At 38.6% G+C, this 19,300-nt stretch overlaps 1 protein-coding gene across 1 annotated transcript; it reads right to left on the bottom strand.

Annotated features, from left to right (window-relative positions):
• Positions 1–202: 202 nt before the first annotated feature.
• On the bottom strand, positions 203–18,977 carry LOC108229905 (hepatocyte growth factor). The gene is made up of 18 exons (XM_017405623.3): positions 18,814–18,977; positions 17,172–17,331; positions 16,741–16,853; positions 16,030–16,144; positions 14,051–14,199; positions 12,689–12,809; positions 11,800–11,918; positions 7,214–7,379; positions 6,977–7,110; positions 5,892–5,985; positions 4,700–4,830; positions 4,130–4,159; positions 3,532–3,637; positions 3,062–3,136; positions 2,806–2,955; positions 2,591–2,697; positions 1,743–1,885; positions 203–1,279 (listed from the first exon to the last, which is right to left on the bottom strand). The coding sequence occupies exons 1-18, from the start codon at positions 18,860–18,862 to the stop codon at positions 1,100–1,102; spliced, it is 2,142 nt and encodes a 713-aa protein (XP_017261112.1). The 5' UTR covers positions 18,863–18,977; the 3' UTR covers positions 203–1,099.
• Positions 18,978–19,300: the final 323 nt, after the last annotated feature.

Raw genomic sequence — 19,300 nt, 5'->3', positions numbered from 1 at the left:
CCACAAAGTTTAAGGCAACTATCTTTGTGACACTAACATCCAGAGTGGAAAACGTGGGCGTCTGCCAAGATCTGATATTTCACTCAGGTCTGGCTCAAACATACACAGACACGTAAATTCTCTACCTCTGCAGATGTCTTTTTGCATAGACACTGATGCAAAAAAACAAAAAAACAAACAAATACAAACACAACATAAGAACTGACACTTGAAATATTTTATTTAAAAAAAGTGTGTCCGCATGAGTGATATAGTTTATTATTGTTTGATTCCCTTAAGGATTTGGTAATCATTCATTCATTTTTTCCCCAGAAAGCATCCCAGACCCACAGTCCGTGGTACTGTGACAACTTTACAGGCCTAAAAACTGAGTTAGTTCTGACATTATTATGAAACAGAAACTTGACTGAATACCTAAGCTGTAAAAACATACAACAACATTCGTGTCATAGATCTATAAGACCTAAATTGCATTTAGAGTGTCACAAACACTCATAAAAACACTATTTACATTAAGGACTACTTCACTGGAGTCCCTGGAGATACATGGAGCTTGGTGAGAGTGCCCTTATCATTGCTCTTTCATTGGATGGAATTCTCAGTGATCTGCCGATATGCTACACAAAGGGAACTGTTGAAGTGTTGCATTTGGTGTTCAAATTATTCAAGTAATGCCAGGAATTGAGAGTACTCACATACACAGATCTCTGGTAGTCCGGTGGAAAATTGGAAAATGGGTGACAATCAACTACTTATTTTCCTGCTTTGCCTCTAACTCAAAGACTTTAGTCTTTATTACAGCCCGCTTATATTGAAACCTTTTCATTATTAGCTGTTCCAGTGGTTTGTGTTATGAAAAGAAACACATTTTCTTCATATTTGCCATCAGTGATGTTTACAGTAGAAATGATGTGGCATTTGCTGATGATTTTAAATCTTACATCATAGTGTAAGTGCATTCTCAGACCTTCATCTTCATTTGCAGACCCCACAGGTATACACGTCACAGAAACCAGATGTCCTGAGTGCACCGTTAGAGTTAAAGACAAGAGGTTCTAGTTTTGATGTAGTCTTCTGATAGTGATTTTTTTTTCAGTCTCTAAGCAATCTCAGGTTCAGGGTAATATTTGAAGACCTTGTAAATCCACTGTGTGTAGAAGGGCACATTAATGAAAATCCCAGGCTGGTTGGCCCGAGCACAGCCTCTGCCATGGACACTTACACCAACAATAACTTTGAGCTCCCCATCCTGACACACAAGTGGGCCACCATAATCCCTCTGCAAAAGAAAAAATACGGAACCTGTTTATTTGTGTCTGCAACAGAGAATCAACAATCATCACCGTTTACATTTCTGACAGTGTTAAATGTAACAAAAAATGCATTTAACATGCTCAGTGACAGGCAGCGCCATCATAGGCAGATCTCTCAGAGTTAGAAACCTCAAACATCTTTGACATCTGATGAAATTCAGCGCAACAGTCTCCAGCTGCTCTATTTACAACAGACTGAACACTAAGCCTGCGGATTTAAATAACATTTGTTTGAGATTTAGATCAAACTTGGCTTTGAAACCAGTGTTGAATCAAGGCATGAATGTCCTCATAGATTCACAACAAATACTTTATTTTTACATCTTCATGTCTGTTTTTGTTCAACCACATGGCTGCTGCAACACTGATTTCTCATGTAAATGGTTGTTCATTGACAAAATATTACAAGCAATTAAGCAATTAATATACCTCACACACTCCCTCATTCCTTTTCCCTCCAGCACAGATCTTGGTATTGGTGATGTGGAAGCTCCCTCTATGCATTTCTCTGCACCTGTCACGACTGACAATGGGCAAGTTGACCACTTTAAGAACATCATCATGGCCAGTGCCTGAAAGAGTTTGAAGTACCACATTACAGCCTGTTTTATGTAAAAGCATACATAAAAAAATGTGTTGCATTTAGTATGCTGGACGACTTTGCTCAAAGTGACTCACAAGACCTACACATCATCCACTGTATCACAAACCTTTAGCTAACAGTTTTAAAGGAAAAAATGTTAGCACTACAATACCATTTTAAGTCTGTCAAATGGTGATGCTGTTTTTTTATTTTTGACAGACTGCTAAAAAACAAAGTGCTTAATGCTTTGCTAAGTGTCTTATCTAATTTACAAAATGGAAAATGAGTGAAAAAGCAGCAGATCCTGAGAAAGCTTAAAAAACTGTTGTTCAAGATCACTTTAAAAGGCTGCATGAAAGTCTGACTGCTTGGAAGTAAAATATAAAAAAAATGAGAGATGACTCAAGACCACTGTACTGTTATTTCATATAAAAATAAAGTTGAATCATGCAAAACTGAAATGAGATATGTTCGTCATGTCTGAAAATAATGCACACATGTAATGGTTTGCGCTCCAAGTGGTTCTGCGGTGCTCACTTCATTTTGAAAGAACACATCTGTGTGATACGTGGCTGGTTCCACTGGCGATTTATGAAGTAATTATGAATGCAATATACTCCAATGCAAACGCAGAAGACTCAGAATATGCATGCACAACACAACTATAGTGAGTATGTATGTAGAACATTCGTACCTTTAGTTTCTCCCCATCCATACATTTTACATATTGTTCCCTCTGGGATGGAGCATCCAGCAATGGGCAGCAAAATGGTATGGACATTGTCTGCAGGAAGGGGAGGCCTGAACATTTTAAACAAACACACAAAGTGGAAAAGATTATTAGTTTTACACTATGAAATATACATCAAATTATTTTTGTCTCTGATTTTTTTTTTTCTAAACACTCACTTTTCAAGTTGTAGGAGAACTAAACTGGAGCCATTAGGGCCACATATTACATTAGCTATGCTGACTTCTTGTCTTCTGGACCTTTCAGGAGCATCCTCTCGAAGGTCAGAGACGCCGAGCCACACCCGATACTCACTGAGATCTGGAACACTGAGGAGATGCAAGTTAAATAAATGCAAAATATGCCATTTTAGTTAAAGTTCAGGAAAAAAATATTTTTAAAAAAATTAATAGACACAGTAAGCCTTGAAATTACCAGGAAGAGAAGCACTGTCTGTCAGTAAGTACCCACTTCTCTCGTATTAGTGAACCACCACACCAGTGAACTAATCTGGAAAGAACATAAAAGATTAATGGCACATGGTGGAAATCCAGCTGAACCCCTGATATGGTAAACTTGGGAGGAGAGACAAAACAGAAATGTTATAGCAATCTTACATGTTTTACTATCAATGATGGGCAGTAATGTAGACAGTTGTAAATAGCAACTCCAAAGTAAACTGGTTTTGTATTTTAAACATCTTTATAGGCTGTTTCTTTGCATGACTTGAAGAAAATGTAAACTGACTTTACTACAGTATGATCGTTTTATAGGTCCCTCAAGTTTTTAATATACAAGTTTTAAATTCACTAGTGTGATAGCATAATGAAAGAGCCCCTTGGAGAGAAAGAAAAACAGGTTATTCAAAACTCAGGAAAAAAAAAGTAAGGCTTTAAATTATGTACCCTTTCTGTATGCTGACCATCCAGCTGCCGTCTGATATGCCAACTGGAGCCCCCCCTACAATCCTGGTCGTTTTATGGACAAAACATCTAATAGGAGATGGCTTAGCTAGAAGAGCAGAAGCACACACAAATACACACCAAATAGTTTAGTTTCTTAGTTCACATAGGATAGACCTACAATTTAACTTAATTTAACCCAAAAATATTGACTCAAAAGCACAGATATGCTGTTGTTAAAGCTAACATACTGTGTCTCTACACAAAAACATTAAGATGAATAATCAGTATTTTTAAAATACAACTAATTATTTTATGAGATCAACAATTAAGCTTATTATGTCCTGTTTACAGAGCAATTTGAACACCATGTATCTGAGAGTAGTGGATTTATCCTTGATTGTTGATGTATTGTGAGGTGAACATTCCACGTGTATAGAACAAAACACACATACAGATAAAGGAACAGATGTCCCCACAACAATTTACAATGCCCCTCATATGATATAATGGCTGGACATAAAAAGAATCTAATCAAATTCTGAAAAAAAAGGTAATCAAATACAGTCAGTAGCTCAGACACTAACAAGAAGATACTCACCTGCTGGAATGGTGTTCTGTGAATCATCACCTGCAGAGAGAAAAGAAGGGGAACAGAGATCGATGAATATCAACAGATAGAAGATAAGTGATATCACACAGAGCTAAATGACAAAGTGTTCATTTAGCCACAGCCACAAGGATGCTTTAAAAGCAATTACTTGTTTAAACATTTCAAGTCTTGACTGACTATGCTGGCATGAGCGTAAGTTAGAAGTTTAAGGTCTTGAAGACAGAGTTTCAGTGGTTAGTAGCTCAATGTGTTTTAGCAATCAACAGCCTAAAGCAAAAATATTTGAAAGCTAACTGAAATTTTGTGCAAAAAAAGATTATTAATTGAGACACACTGACATTACTTTGAGATGTCCCATTTTACAAACTAATCTGTGAGTGTAAAAAAGCCTGCACACCACAAATAAAGTCCCACTCAGAGGAAAACAAATCTACAGTAGTCTTTCATCTAGAAGAATGATAAACCTTCAATTTCACACATTGTCACACATTGTTTTCACTTTCATTTGAAGGCACACATCCGCAAAGGTATTTTATGTGCACACATATTTGCACTTACAAGGTTTTACATTGCAGTAGTCCCAGTGAATGGCAGAGTTGTTGGTAAAACACCAGGGACCATGTTTGTCCTGATCAGGATTTCTGCAGTAGTTTTCCTCCAGGCCAGCCATTAGCATGCCCCTGTCTCCACTGGATGAACAAAGAGACCAAAAAATACAACAATTGATCTTAAATCAACACCTAACAAGTACTAAAGATAATGTTCACCCCATTTGTTCCCTCACTTTTGATAATTTTATTCTGGTTAACAGTGAAAATGATTCACCAGCAATTTATAGTTCACTAAGACATTATATATATATATATATATATATATATATATATATATATATATATATATATATATATATATACTCATCTGACATATCCAACAGATGAGTGAAGTCTCATAAGATTTTAAAAACCAAAGATGAAATTCTGTCTTAAAGCAAATTCTTCAAGGAAAAATAAGTAGTACAAAAACTGAGACACAGTGAGGAGTTTCAAATCACAACAATCCAGATTTTCCATTCTGTGTTTATATGTGTTATATTTCTCACACAGTCAGATTTCACCGAGCCTCCTTAAACCTGACTTTTAACCCTTGGGCAGGAGCCAAGCGGTGGAACGGAGTGGCTTTGAAGTGTTACTACAAAGAAGAAGTCTGGGGTCAGAGGTGAGGAGCGAAGTGTATATCCCTGAACTAAGTTATCACTAGGGGATCATTCCTGCTTAGTTAGGTCATCTTTAGGGAAAAACCGGCCATTGGGAGATGCTGTAGAAACTAGTCATGGTACCCATAGGAGCCGTTTTCACTTCCCGGAACTAAGACTCAACATGATCAGCTAACAATGAGACTTTAACTAAATGTGTCTGCCTATATAACTTCTGTGTCTCAGATTTATGTTCCTCATATTGAAGCTGTCATTGAGAAGCATGTATCTCTAAGCTTTCAAAGATCTCCTTTCAAAACTTACAATTTGCATGCCATCTGCTCATTATCTGAAGTTTGCTTTGATTCCACTGAGCTGTTAAAAATCCTATATTCTTTGTTAGACCCTGGAGGTTAACCTCTTTTAGAACTTTGTGACATCTCTATTATAGGCAGAGGCACATGCCTGTGATTTATTATTGGCACAAATCTGTTTTTTACATCATAGAGTTTGGAAAAGTTATTAGGCTAAGACAGAGCAGGGATCCAAGGGGCTGACCTGTTGCTGTGGTCTCTCCAGGGAGCACAGGGCAGGTTTGATCTAGTCCTTGACTGCTCTCCCTGGTAATTCTCTCCAAAGTTCCTATAGCAATCTGGATTTGGACACAAAAAAGTGAATAAGATGGAAAAAATGGATTACAAAATTATTTCAAACAGGAATGAATTGTGCAAAACAAACAGAACCAAATCAAAACAGCCAACTCAAAAATATATGGATATAGTCAATATTGCTTGTTCTATTGCTACTAAAAACTGACAATGTCATCCATTTGCAGTAAGACAAAAATCTTGTCAGACTTTAGAAGAATGAAAACACCAGCAGAAACAAATCATCAGAGATCCCCCCCCCACCAAAAAAAATGTTAATTAGAAAAATTTTGAACAGCAAATGAAAACTTTTGTTCACCTCTTTGCTAGACTAAAAAAACACATGAATAAAATAATCCCAGGGTAGCTATCATGGCTGTGACTGAATCTAGAACATGCAAAGCTGAGAACACAATATAAGTCATCCACAGTGACGCCTTAGAAAAACATGGCGCATAAATAAGTTATTGAATCTGTCTGTCATCCTGCATTTAATTTCTATATGGGAATGTATTCAACCCTCGAGGGTAAAACACAACCTCACAGCACAGCCTCAGAGTGGGTTTATGAGCAAGGCCACAGAGGCTCAACAAAATATTCCTGAAATCCCTCGGGAAATTTGAATTTGTGTAATCAGCCATAGATCTACATCTTTCCCTTTCAAATCTTTTGCTACCCCAGAAAAAGTCTGAACCAACACTAATCCTTCAACTTCATCTTTCCCTGTCCAGTGAGACCAGAGCATCTTTATCTGATGTCAAAATTTATTTATGTGAGATGTGGTGGTCAGTCCTTCCCACAGTCTTGTAGGCCTGCAGTTTTCCACAGGGATGGAGAAAGTGGGGTTCCAAACCAACATGTGTGGTGTGGAGTCTCATATGAACCCTGAAGTCTATAAAATATAAAAATACCACATAGCCCTCTGATTTGGATTAAGATAAAATAAGCTATTCCCTTGTTGCTTTCAGTGTCAAATAAAACTGTCGAGTCTCTCACCGCTGTCAGGCCTGTTGTGGGTGCCGCACCGAGGGATATTGTTGCAGAACATTGTGCGGACTCTTGGGTCTGTAGTGAAGCACCAGGGGAATTCTTGGCCATCTGGATTCCGACAATAGTTCTCTCTCAAGTCCCTAGAAAACAGAGAAAGTCATCCTGCAATCTGCTAAGATATAAATGAACACTGGTAGATGGGTAAGTGGGTGAATGGTTTTCAAATGTGATTTTCTGACTCACTTGCAAGGGTAAGCTGGAGGCATGAATGTGTGGTTATGGGGATACTGAGAATCCCAGCGTTGGCACATAATTCCACTGGGTGTCATGTCTACCGTGCCTCTGTAGCCCTCTCCTCTGCCCTCATAACACTCAGTTGTTTTCACCACAAGACTCTTAGGAGGTGTTTCTGTGAAAGAATATCAAATGGTAAGTTAGTATGTTATTGTATAGCTAATTTGCATGCAGCCACATATTTATTTATATTTTAATATTTTTTTATTTTCAGCATAAAGATTTACAAAAATAAGGACCAAATAACAAAATTACATGGAGTAAATATCACTACATCTAAACATAAATCAAGTTTTCTTTTTAAGCATTCAGCATTAATCCTATTTATCTCAAGTGCTGCAAAACCCATCTTTGCATCTTACTCTGCAAGGTACTTTGCAAGCCACATGGACCTCTGCATTTTCTTTTTAAACTGTATCCAATTTATAATTGTCAGTCAGTGTCTGTCATCAGTACACCTTTTGTCTGCCTGCTAGTGAACATTTTGCTGTTTCTTCCAAAAAATCATTTTAAAAATCTGTGATATTCAACATTGAAGCCAAGGGAAATCACAGAATAAAACTATACCACCAAATGTTATTTATTATAATTTCAGATATTTCATTTTATGTACTTTGATAAAAGAAGTGTCGTAATTAAGGCTTTAGTTCCGGTAATATTACAGCTAATATATAAAGGGTGTTTCAATGATAGACTGTAATTCAGACAGCCTCAGATTTCACAAATGAACCACAGATCTATAACACGCATTCTTCTAAATGACCACTAAGGGGATACTCCTTCAGTTTAAAAAGTCAAATTGTATTGAATCCACGAGAGAACGAATTTGTTGGTTTTCTAATTTGTTACTTCAAATAAAGTTGTTCCTCTAAGTTTATAGCATCATCCATACATTTAAAATCTTAAACATCACAAAATTCCTTTTCGAAATTATGAGCAAGTTTTAGGTAAAAAAAAGTTGAATAAATGAAAAAGTTAAAGCAAAGCATTAGGATGAGGCTACCTTGTGATTGACATGTCACTAACACTTTTTGTGGTTTTCAGATAAATTCCAACTGGCTCTATTTTACCAAGATGATGACAGCCAACATATAAAACCCACAACTTTCAAGTGGTAGACCACAAACCAGAGTTGCAACAGAGTTTGGTTTGATTTTGACATCACATCCTGAAAAGTCACGCTTTATTTATGTTTGTTAGGCCTGCTTCTTTCAAACACTTCCTTTCAATCGCCTTTTGAAGGACATGTACTAAACTGAAACATAAATTAAAATGTGATTGATACACGGTTCATTGGTGCATGTTTGTTTCCACTTGCGTCACTCGTACCCAGGGACGTGCGGTCAGGGGAGGCAGGTGAGGCAGAGCCTCCCCTGTCATCATGACAAGAAAAAAAAAATCATAACATAAAATGATTATTAATATTTGTCCACTGATCTTTATGTATGAGTAATTTTCAAACATTTTTATGGTCCAAATCGCATTTTTATAGTCAAAATCGCTGAAATTGCATATTTCCTGTTCAAATACTAGGGTGAAACACGAGGTGCGGCAGCAGCGAGCCGAGCTTCACCTCTGATTGCGCAATCCATCATAAACTGGGTTGATACATGCAATTGGCCCCTGCCTGTTGCCGTACCGCTGCATGTCGCCAATATAATGGTTTATATAGCCTGATTTTCCACAGTCTGGCTAATGTCTTTAACCATTTACGTTTAATGTTTGTTAGTGACATATTTAGTTTTGCTGAGGGGACATAAAACCGGGGTGAAAAGGCGAAGGGAGAGGCAGGCAGTACTCTGCCGCACTGAAGGGGGCGCACGTGAGCCAACGGGAGCTTGTTGCTGCTGTCCTTTCATGCAGAGGCCAGTGACAGTCACGTGCACTGCTGCCAGTCGTTAAGTTTTATTTTGCTCCATCGGACTGCCAAAACGGTAATTGTAACATTTTTTTCTTATCTTATCCTTAATACTACTATGTGTGTGCGTGCGCGCGTGTGTGCGTGCGCGCGTGTGTGCGCGCGCAAGCGTGTGTGAGTGAGTGAGTGAGAGACGGAGAGAGAGAGAGTGTGTGTGTGTGTGTGTGTGTGTGTGAAGAACGCTGATGAGATATGAAATAATCAGTAGCCATTTGAATAAGCTATCCTTTTGGATTTATATATTTGTAAATCTGACTCTCAGTGCCTCACCAACCATGAACCTCACCGCACGTCACTGCTCGTACCCCACAAAGAGAGAAGGATTTGGAACATTTAAACAATGCAGATGGCTCCAAAAAGCAACCTGTAGCCCTTAGAGATAATACAACATGAATAGGTCACATGCTTATTGGTTGAAAATTAGCCCAAGTAAAAACATGAAAAACAAAAAAATAATAAGAGAAAAACAGTTTAAAATTTGACCTGTTAATAATATAAAATGTAAATTCACTCCAAAGCACCATAACTTTTGTCTTTTTACTATCAGTGCAAAGCTAATGAACATTTGGTTCTTCTACATTTTTCTGAGATTGTACCCTAATGGTTGCAAATGGCCTCAACAAATAGGCATATGTTTTACAATCAAGATTACATGTTCAACAGACCAAGGTGTCTGAAGGTGTTGCAGAGCCTTGATAGAAGCTACTCCAAGATATTCTAAGCAGCATTTTCACAGCCAGTTCAATAAGAATAATAAAATCAGAAATATCAAAATTAACAGCTTCAGAGTCCTTTCAACTGTGATAATGTGTCAATTGTCATCTAAGCCAGAATTTCCTGTATACTGTTATTAACAAACTTAAAAAGAACAGTGTGCTCACAGTTGTAAGCTTTTAATATTGATGAATACAAAAGCATAGTTGGAAAAAAGCTACTGCACCAAAGAGTTGTTTATCGCTGGAAGAGTCCTCCTGAAAGTTCTCAAGCCTTCCTAAAGTACGTCCCCTTGAGCAAAAAGTTTTTTGAGGTGAATTGTTTCCCTTGGAGTTAATTTAGACCCCAATTCCTTAGTCACACAATGCAGGACTTTAACCCCCAGCTGTCAACACCAAATGGTTCAGCATGTAACAGACAATTTCCTCTGACTGCAGCCAAATCGGTTGGCCCCAAAAATACGATGTGTCCTCACCCTCAGGGCTTCTGGTAAAATGAGAGCTGCAGACATTTTTAATCTGCATATAGTTTTAATGAATAAATATCTAGTGATTATGAACATAAGAAACATTAAGTGTGACAGTAACTTTGACATGATAAATGTTTTGTGTTCATTATCTGGTTTGAACAAGATAGCTAACTACTAGAGTTTAGTAGAAAAACAGAAGAACTAAGCTGACAGGGCAACTGGAAAAACAAGGCAGAAAAGCTTATCTCTTCTACTTCTCATCATAGAAAGGCCACTCATTACTGACAAGGTACACAAGTTCATTACCCCAAACACTGTACACAATAACATGCAAAACATGTTTAAAGCTCCAAACCTTCAAGTTTCTAAAACAAACATTTTCAACCCATACAATGAGTCTAAAAATAAATTTGAACCAGTTTGTCAGTAAACAACAGAAGGGGCCTTGTCAATGTCTCTGTTTCTCTGTCCCTTCTGCCTTGTTTTGATTAAGACTAACTGGGTCGTAAACTTGGGTTGGTCCCAAAAACTCTCATATCAAAGAGGAAGTGGGAGAAAGATCGAGTGCACAGGGTGGAAGACAGTTTTTAGAGGGGGGAGAAAAAAGAGGGAAACAGTGAATCACTGGGTCCATATGGATGTGTGCCATCAAGTGAACGTGGTGCCAGGACTGTTGATGACTATTACAGGCGAGCCGGTCAGTCATGGGCGCAAGAGAAAGAAGCTGAGTTAAACAAGTACACCCGTTCTGTCCCAGTTTTCTTTTTTTTTTTTCTTTTTTTAAAAATCTGCAATGGCTGTATCTTTAACTCATCACAGATTTTAGGGTCAACTACAAAAAGAGTCCTTTCTGGTTTTATAGCAAGTGCAAAGACATACAAAACTCAACATGACAAAAGCTTTTAGACATCAATCACACCACTTAAACTAAGTGTAGGAGCGAAAGAAAAGCAATCTGCTTGTGTGTGTGGGTGTTTGCGTGTGTGTGTGTGCATGGGGGGGAGGAAGGGGTGTTGGGACCGTCGTGTCGTGTGTGTTTGAGCTACAGAAGGTTAATTTGAAGCAGTAACTGAACTCTTTTCAGCTTGACTACCAAACCTATGAGCTGGCAAAGAACAATAAACAACAGAGCAGTGGTGAGGGAAAAATAATAAACATTCTGGCCATTGAAGAGGACAAGACAAAGAAACTAACCTCAGAGGGGGAACTCTGCATGCGTTTGCATGTGTTCCCTACAACATCCGCCAATACAAGGAAGAGAAGTAAAATGAACGAAAGAGGATGTCATAAAGTTTGAGTGAGTCAGTCAGGTATGACTGAAGGAACCAGGTTTGCACTGAGCACAAACATATATTTTCTGTCAAAGACAAATTTTCAATTGGCATGCATAAATGACGTTAATGCATTCAGCAACATGCAAACATTCATGCTTACCACAGACTTTGATGTTGCAGTACTCCCACGGTGTGTTTGGATCGGTGGTAAAACACCAGGGTCTGTGACGTCCATCGGGGTTTCTACAGTAGTTGTCGTCTAAGCCCTTGTCGGGGTACCTAATACAACACATGCATAACACAGACCTTACTATCTTGACAAAGCTGCTAACAAAAGTTAGGTTTTTCACGTAAAAGAGCAGCAGACTGAGTCAAAAGACAATTTACTATAGTGTGTAGCTGACAAATTAATGACTAACTGAGGATAGACTCCATATGTGAATCTATTTAGAGCTTAAGGGACTGAAAAGAATAATAACTTGCACCACTGCAGGTGTTTAACAGTAAGACATCCCCAAAGTCCCACATCCCTTCAGGCCTGTTGCCTCCAGGCATGCAGATTCCGGTTGTCTGTCCTTTTATTTCATTAGCAGTGTGAGCAATCTAAGATGTGGTTTACATAAGCAGCGGGATGATTAAGGACGTGTTAACGAGTCCCCACTAATCCAGACCACCTGCCATCCATCTAGCTGGAACAGTCTTGTCACAGACACACAAGCTTGACATGCACACGCATAGACACAAGCTAAGGAACACTTATACAGAATAAAATTAATGACCTCCCTAATTTAGAAATGAGGGGGTTTCCCAGCATACCACTGTTAAAAACACACACTTGCATATTGAACTCTCATGGCATTCCTTGGGGAAAATGTTTTACTGGCTGACTCAAAATCACATCATCTCCTGAGTGCACCACAGCCACAGGAAACATTATCAAGAGAGCATTTCTCGAGCCGTTTGCTGTTATTTGCATCAGTGTTTGCACACTTATGTGCTAAGGAGCGTGTACAGAGAATTGGGGTGAGTGTGTGGGAAACAAGGCTCACCTTTTTGGGTGGTACTGGTGTTTGTGGGGTTCATTCAGGTCCCAGCGCTGGCATTCTCTTTCACTTTCTGTATGGTCCATGGGTCCTCTATAATCTTCCCCATTGCAGTTCATACATTCAACTGCACAGCAACAAACAGAAATGAAACAAAATTTGAAATAAAATACATTTAAAAGAATACGAATATCAAAAATAAAAACCTAGCATTTACCAGCTATACTAGTACGACAGAAATGGCTTGTTAATGCAATATACTTGTTTGCTACATGTGTGGTTATCGAGTGCAGGAGAAGCCTGGAGGAAAGTCACTCAGGTAGAGAAAGAACAAACATACTCCTCATAAAATGGCCGCATCAGACTAACAATCTTAAGCATTCTTATTACAGAGTACTAACCACTGCCACCCACACACAAACTCTTGATAGTAAACCACCTAACAAAGCCCCAATATAGTCAATAAACTAACACAGATTTAATGTATGTGAACACAAAATGTATTAGACTAATGAGAGCAGAAGCGCTTGATGAAGCAGGCCACCATTCACTTCATGGCGTCATGCGTCTGGTTCCTATTAATATCAATTATTTTTTGGAGAAACCCCTCCAGTCTTTTCTTTTTCAGACAGAACCCAGGCTTTCTATCAAAATAAAATGTCATTATTTCTATTATATAATTTTTGATAACCCAATGGACACCATGTGCGAGCTGAAGAACAAGAAGCATCTTATCTTATCAAGCTGCAACTTAGTTCTTCATTAAAGTGATCCGGTGTCATGAAAGGGGAAACGACCCTTCTGACAGCATGAATCTCTGAAGATTAGATAAGAGAGGTCATTATCATCTCCTCCTTCTGAAGGACTATGATGTCTGACAGTAACATTTTGGGATATAACATAAAGGCTGAGACAATAAGAGGCGTTTTTTTCTTTTATCACAACCACATGTTAGCCACAGGGACAGACATAATGGCTAGAAATCTATGTAAATGAGACAACATATCAGTATCATCTAATATGACTAAACTTGCTCTTTTAAGTTTAAGGTTTAAAGCATTCCCAAAATTTGACCCTTAGGAAATGAGAGACGACATCAAACAACAATTACACCTGAAAACAGCTGCAACTCGCTTCAGCAAATAAACAAAACTTGATCACCCACACTCATACAAGCCGGAACAGAAAGTAGATCACAAAGAAGCCTAATCTAAATACATAATTGTTAAATTTGCTGCAGCTCATTTAAATTGGTCAAGCCTAAATTAATGTAGCAATTTACAATGTGGAGTGGAATGAGATTACTTCAAGATGAACGTCCACAAACAGAGGTATTTGTGTGTGTTTGTGTGTGCGCCTTTGGCCTACTTTGTGAACACTGTGGTATGCCACACTCCTGGTGTCTGAGGTGTGGGCTGGGGTCAGTGGTGAAGCACCATGGACCGGCGGTGGAGTTGTCTGGGTTACGGCAGTAGTTTTCTCTGAGGTCCTTCTTCCTGTACTTTTTAGACATGAAGCTGTAGGAAGCAGAGCGGTGGTTAAAAAAAATGTAGCAAGACCAACAGTCAAAATACAGCAGCTCAAAAGCAAAAAAAAAACATTTTGAAAATTGTAAAAGCCAGTAGTTTTTGTTGTTGTTTTCATTATCTCAGTCTCAATCATAATCCCATTTCTCACTTAGAAGAAAGTTTTTGCCTGGCTGAACCTATCAGCATGATCAGAAAAATAAACAGCCCAAAAAGTAACCAATGACAAAGCTGACAGACTGTGTCATCAGTGACATGATATTGTTAATTAGTGAAAACATATTAATATGTAACAGCAATTGCTACATTTTCCGTCAAGCCTGGACTTAATGTTGTATAAACATGCTGACAAATGACTCATATCTTTTACATCAGGCGAGCACATGGCTGTGGCCACCAGCTGCAATAATGGACACAGTGAGTGTAGTTTTTGAGCAGAGCTGTATTTTTCCACGATGATGAAATGATAAAATAATGAAAAGTTCATCTTTGGGCAAGGGGGGTAATGACAGGTACAGAGAGGAGGAGGCCCATGTCGGGCAATCATAAAAGAGAGGAAAATCTTTCACTGATAAAAACGCTGTTTGTTCTTGAGTGTGTGTGTCCATGTCAGAGTATCTCGTGCCTAAACGCTGACTGATAAAAACATACAAAGTGCCTGGGTTTAATTATCTAATTTGTAAAGGTATTATTAGGAGTCTGAAAAAGCAGGTTCATTGGAAGTACAAGCGTTTGCTGCCAGTTTTGATTCATGTGAAACTGCAGCTCACTACAAAGCTTTTCAAAGTGAGTTCAAACTTCAGAGCAGAGGAAAGAAAATTTTTAAATCATTTCTTCTTTCCTGGAGAATATGACCTTATTTTTTCAGACATGATTTTTTAGGCTATTTGAATTATGTTAGTTCATTACCAATAAAGACAGTATATATATATATATACATATCAGAGACAAGGAATAAAGGAAACACAAACAATCACCAACCAGGTTTGAAAGAAAAAAGATGCCTGAAACAATGGGAGTAAAGATAAAAGAGGCAAGATGGTTTTAAAGTATAATTCTTGTACTGCGAACAGCACAATATTCTCTGGTGCCTCATAACTAGTCCATAGTTCTACTTTACAAGAAATGTCTTTGTTCCTGAAGTGTTTTTCCATCACAGATCTTATCTTCTATGAGAAAATGTATAGTGAATAGTTTGAACACTTTTGAACAGATTTAAGATGACACAAAATATAGAATTATGCAAAATTTAAAGCAGTTTATAGCCTGAGTTACTTTTTTATTATTATGTGTTGAAGAGCCCATTACATATTTTTTTTCTCAATAAATAAACAACAAATCTTGTGAATGATTTGTGCAGTAATACAGTTGCTTATCAAGCAAGTGACAGGAAATCAGAATTAATTTCATTTTGTTTTGAGTCACGAGTGTCTTCGATTTAAAAGACTGTCTATAAGTTGAACTGAGAGATTGACACACTTCATTTTAAGGTAACTGGAAGATTTACCCTCAGTTACTCTAAATGCTGCATCCTAATTCCTATAAAACACACATACTCACACATACACACACCTAGATAAACAGAATGACCATTGCAGGAAATGATGTGTGACTCTGTGAAGTGTTACAGTGAGGTCACTTCTGATGAATGACTGCTCCCTGGAGCATAATCAACCTACCATATATCAAACTCATACTCACATACGGACTAGCCTCTAGCTACCACCTAATTGCATCTCTTACAGTCCAACACTAACATTAACAGCAGATTATAACACCATACTTTTTGACACTGAGGTGAAAAGTGCATCAAATTCTTACGTGTGTTCATGAGGTATTGGAGAGGCCCAGGCCTGGCAGAGGATCCCACTCACTGTCACTGACCTCCGCCCTCTGTAGCTTTGACCTGTCCCTACAATGCATTCCCTTACATAGTCTGAAAAAGATGCATAAATGAAAAAAAGAAAGTTGATGTGGAGAGCAAGGCAATATTGGGGAAAATGGAAATGTGATGAGTTAACAAGATGATCACAGTGTTTTTACACAAAGCCAGTGCAGCTAATGATGAAAACAGAGAGAGGGAGTTGTAATGCTCAGCTTAACAAGGAGGTGACATTGCCAAAAGTCAAATCTGTTTTTCCAATCAGAAGTATCTGGATTAAGTGGTTACACAGCCTGCATGTTCGCTCTTGTAGGCAGTCTGACTGAAGTGGGGCATGGATTTCTACTTAATTACAGAAAATGAACCATGACATGCTGTGGCACAATAAACACAACAAAGATCCTCGCCCTTCCTTGTCCTTTCTCTCAGGGATGCTGTCATTGCAGACACTGAGTTCCCGCTTGAAAACTGCAATCAATAAATCTGTCAGGTTGTTCCAAACACCCTTCATACACTGACACAAACTGCTCCTAGTGGAGTTAGGATTATGTAGAAAAGGACTTGCTGCTCTGATGGTGTGATGTGATCAGAAGAGGAGCTGATCCTGATGCCAACTGCAAAGGAGAAAACATAAAACGGCAGAGATTCACCTTTCTTTTGATAGAGTTCATAGTTGGAGTTTAGATGGCTTGCAGCTCCTGGAGTGTTCTTGTCAAATGAAAGCCAGTGGCATTTCATGTTTCTATGATCATAGACGAATGCTCTGGAAAAGGGAAATAAAAAAGAAAGAAAGAAAAGTATTAACATGATCAGTGGTCTTTAATTGCTTGAAGCAAAAACCTTCTGAGTGCAAATAAAGCGTGCAAAGATGAGGCCTGCCACATCATTCAGAATCTAATTAGCATTATATATTGAATTATTTGTAAGTATTACATTGCAGAACAAATGAATTAAATGTATATTAAAGTTGCAAAATTATGGCAATAATCATAGTTGATGGGTCCTGACAACTGACATCCGTTTTGGGAAAAATGCTTTGCATGTTAGAAAAAAGGAAAAAAGGCTATCATTGTAAACAAACCTGCAGATGAATGGGAGCCTTTTGCCGCGGCTGCAGGTTTTAGCACATTTGGTTAAGCTAAGCTTCCTGCTTTTGGTCATGTGCGAGGAATCAGGAGCCACTGCAAGCAGCTGGATGCCATCAGATTTCTGGTAGTCCTGGAGCGCATTTCTTCTGCTCTCTAATACAGAATCACATTACACAGTCATGCTATTTCAGCGATGCATCTAGACAGCTTGATGCACATCTCAAATGTACTGAAAAGAGGAGAAAAGCAACATTCGGCAGAAGTTAAAGCAATAGTTCAGATCTTTTGAAGTGGGGATCTGTTATGAACAATTTATATCATACTTGCTGTAAACAGAGCTTTATATGACCTCAGTTTGGGATAATAGAGTAAAATTTCAAATAGACTTACAAGCTAATGGCTAGTTTGAACAGGCCCAAGACCAAAATGGATTACTGCCATCTTAAAACAACATTATTCTACAATTAAAAAATAAATAATATTCATATAGGTTTCAATAATTTTTTTTTGTCTTTTGTTTTTTTTTATTATTTTTTTCTGCCAGTATTTCTGTTACTTCTTCAGTCTGACAGGTTTTTGTGTTTATTTCATTCCCCCCCCCCCCCCCCCCCCACACACACACACACACACACACACCTGTCAAACATCTGTAATCATCCCAGCTCAGTACTTAGCCAACCCAGTACTTATATTCCTGCCTCTGATGTTTAATTGTCATATGCTCATGCCTTACTACCCTGGTTAGTCTTAGTTTTTTGTCAGTCCTGTTTTTTCTTTTTTGTTTTGATTTGGTTTCATTGATAAATGAAAGATCATTGGATTTTAATCTGCCCCTGCCTGTCACTAGCTGCCTACACCAGTGGTCTCCAATTCTGGTCCTGGAGGGCCACTTTCCTGCATGTTGTACTTGTTTCTCTGCTCCAACACACCTGATTTGAATCAATGGGTGATTAATAGGCTTCTGCAGAACATGAAGAGGTGATTTAACCAATGAATCAGGTTTTGAATGACAGCTTGATCTATGGGCCTGCAGTGTTCGGGACAGTGCTTTCAGTTTCAGCGTGTTGATGTTTTCTGCTGAAATGAGTGAAAGGATGAGAGGCTTTTATTTCCGATCTTCACATCTAAAAGGGCCGAGTAGTTTCATGAGTTTGAAGTCAAGAAAAAAAAACTTAGAAAAAAACTTACGTGACGTCAGAACACAGAATGACTGGAATATTGATCCTGAAATTAATTTTGTAGGACTCTCGTACCTTTTTCATGGCATCCAGTCAGCTAAACATGTCCCAAATGTTTAGACTCATAAACCTATTCCGTAAAATCCTGAATCTTTCCGCCAAAGTCCGAGCAATGTCCGAAATGAACCGTAAATGTTCCTAAACTAAAAGCTTTAAAGTGCCTTACTACTTGGTTGTTTTGTTACATCCCTTGAGTCACATAACATACATGCAACACTAATGTAAACTGTTAAACGTGAGGGAATGTTCACCAAATTTCTTGGAAAGTGAGGTGAATGAAAGCACTTTAAAGTCATGTTTGACAGGTTGTTCTGCACGCAGCGCCAACCTGTGCGCCGTCCCACGCTTACTGCGGCTGATAATTACAGGCGTTTAACACCTTGCGACACAAACTTACCGGAAAAGGAGACGGCGAAGAGTCCGAAAACGAGCCCGTAAATCCACATGGCCTGGTCCCGGGGTGACAGCTGGAGAACCGAAGGGAAACGCTGCCCGCTGCGCCGTCTGACTGCAACCAGGAGATGTTGCTTCCACCTCTGCACAGATGATGCGTCTCCCCCTCTAAGTACGCTTGGTCGCCTCCCTCCCCTCCCCACCCTCCATCCTGTCTCTCCCCACCGTCCCCTCCCCCTCCCTGCCTCTGTGCGCGCGCGCGTGCGTGCGCCCGTTTGGATCGCAGATTGTTTATGGTGTCAAAGGAGTGCATGCGAGCAAATTATGCAACTAATTACTCAGGGGTGAAAAGACGTCTGGTCTTGCTTTTTTTCCCTTCTACTCATTAAACAGATCGTTAGGGTAAGAAGTAACCTGTTACAGATATGTTTTTAAAAGCATGTTTATTAAAGGATAGTTCAGATCGTTTGAAGTGGGGCTCTGCAAAAAAA

The sequence above is a fragment of the Kryptolebias marmoratus genome, linkage group LG11, assembly GCF_001649575.2.
Source record: "Kryptolebias marmoratus isolate JLee-2015 linkage group LG11, ASM164957v2, whole genome shotgun sequence".
Lineage (NCBI taxonomy): Eukaryota > Metazoa > Chordata > Actinopteri > Cyprinodontiformes > Rivulidae > Kryptolebias > Kryptolebias marmoratus.
The sequence above is the reverse complement of the archived record's forward strand: the minus strand, read 5'-3'. Positions and strand labels throughout refer to the sequence as shown.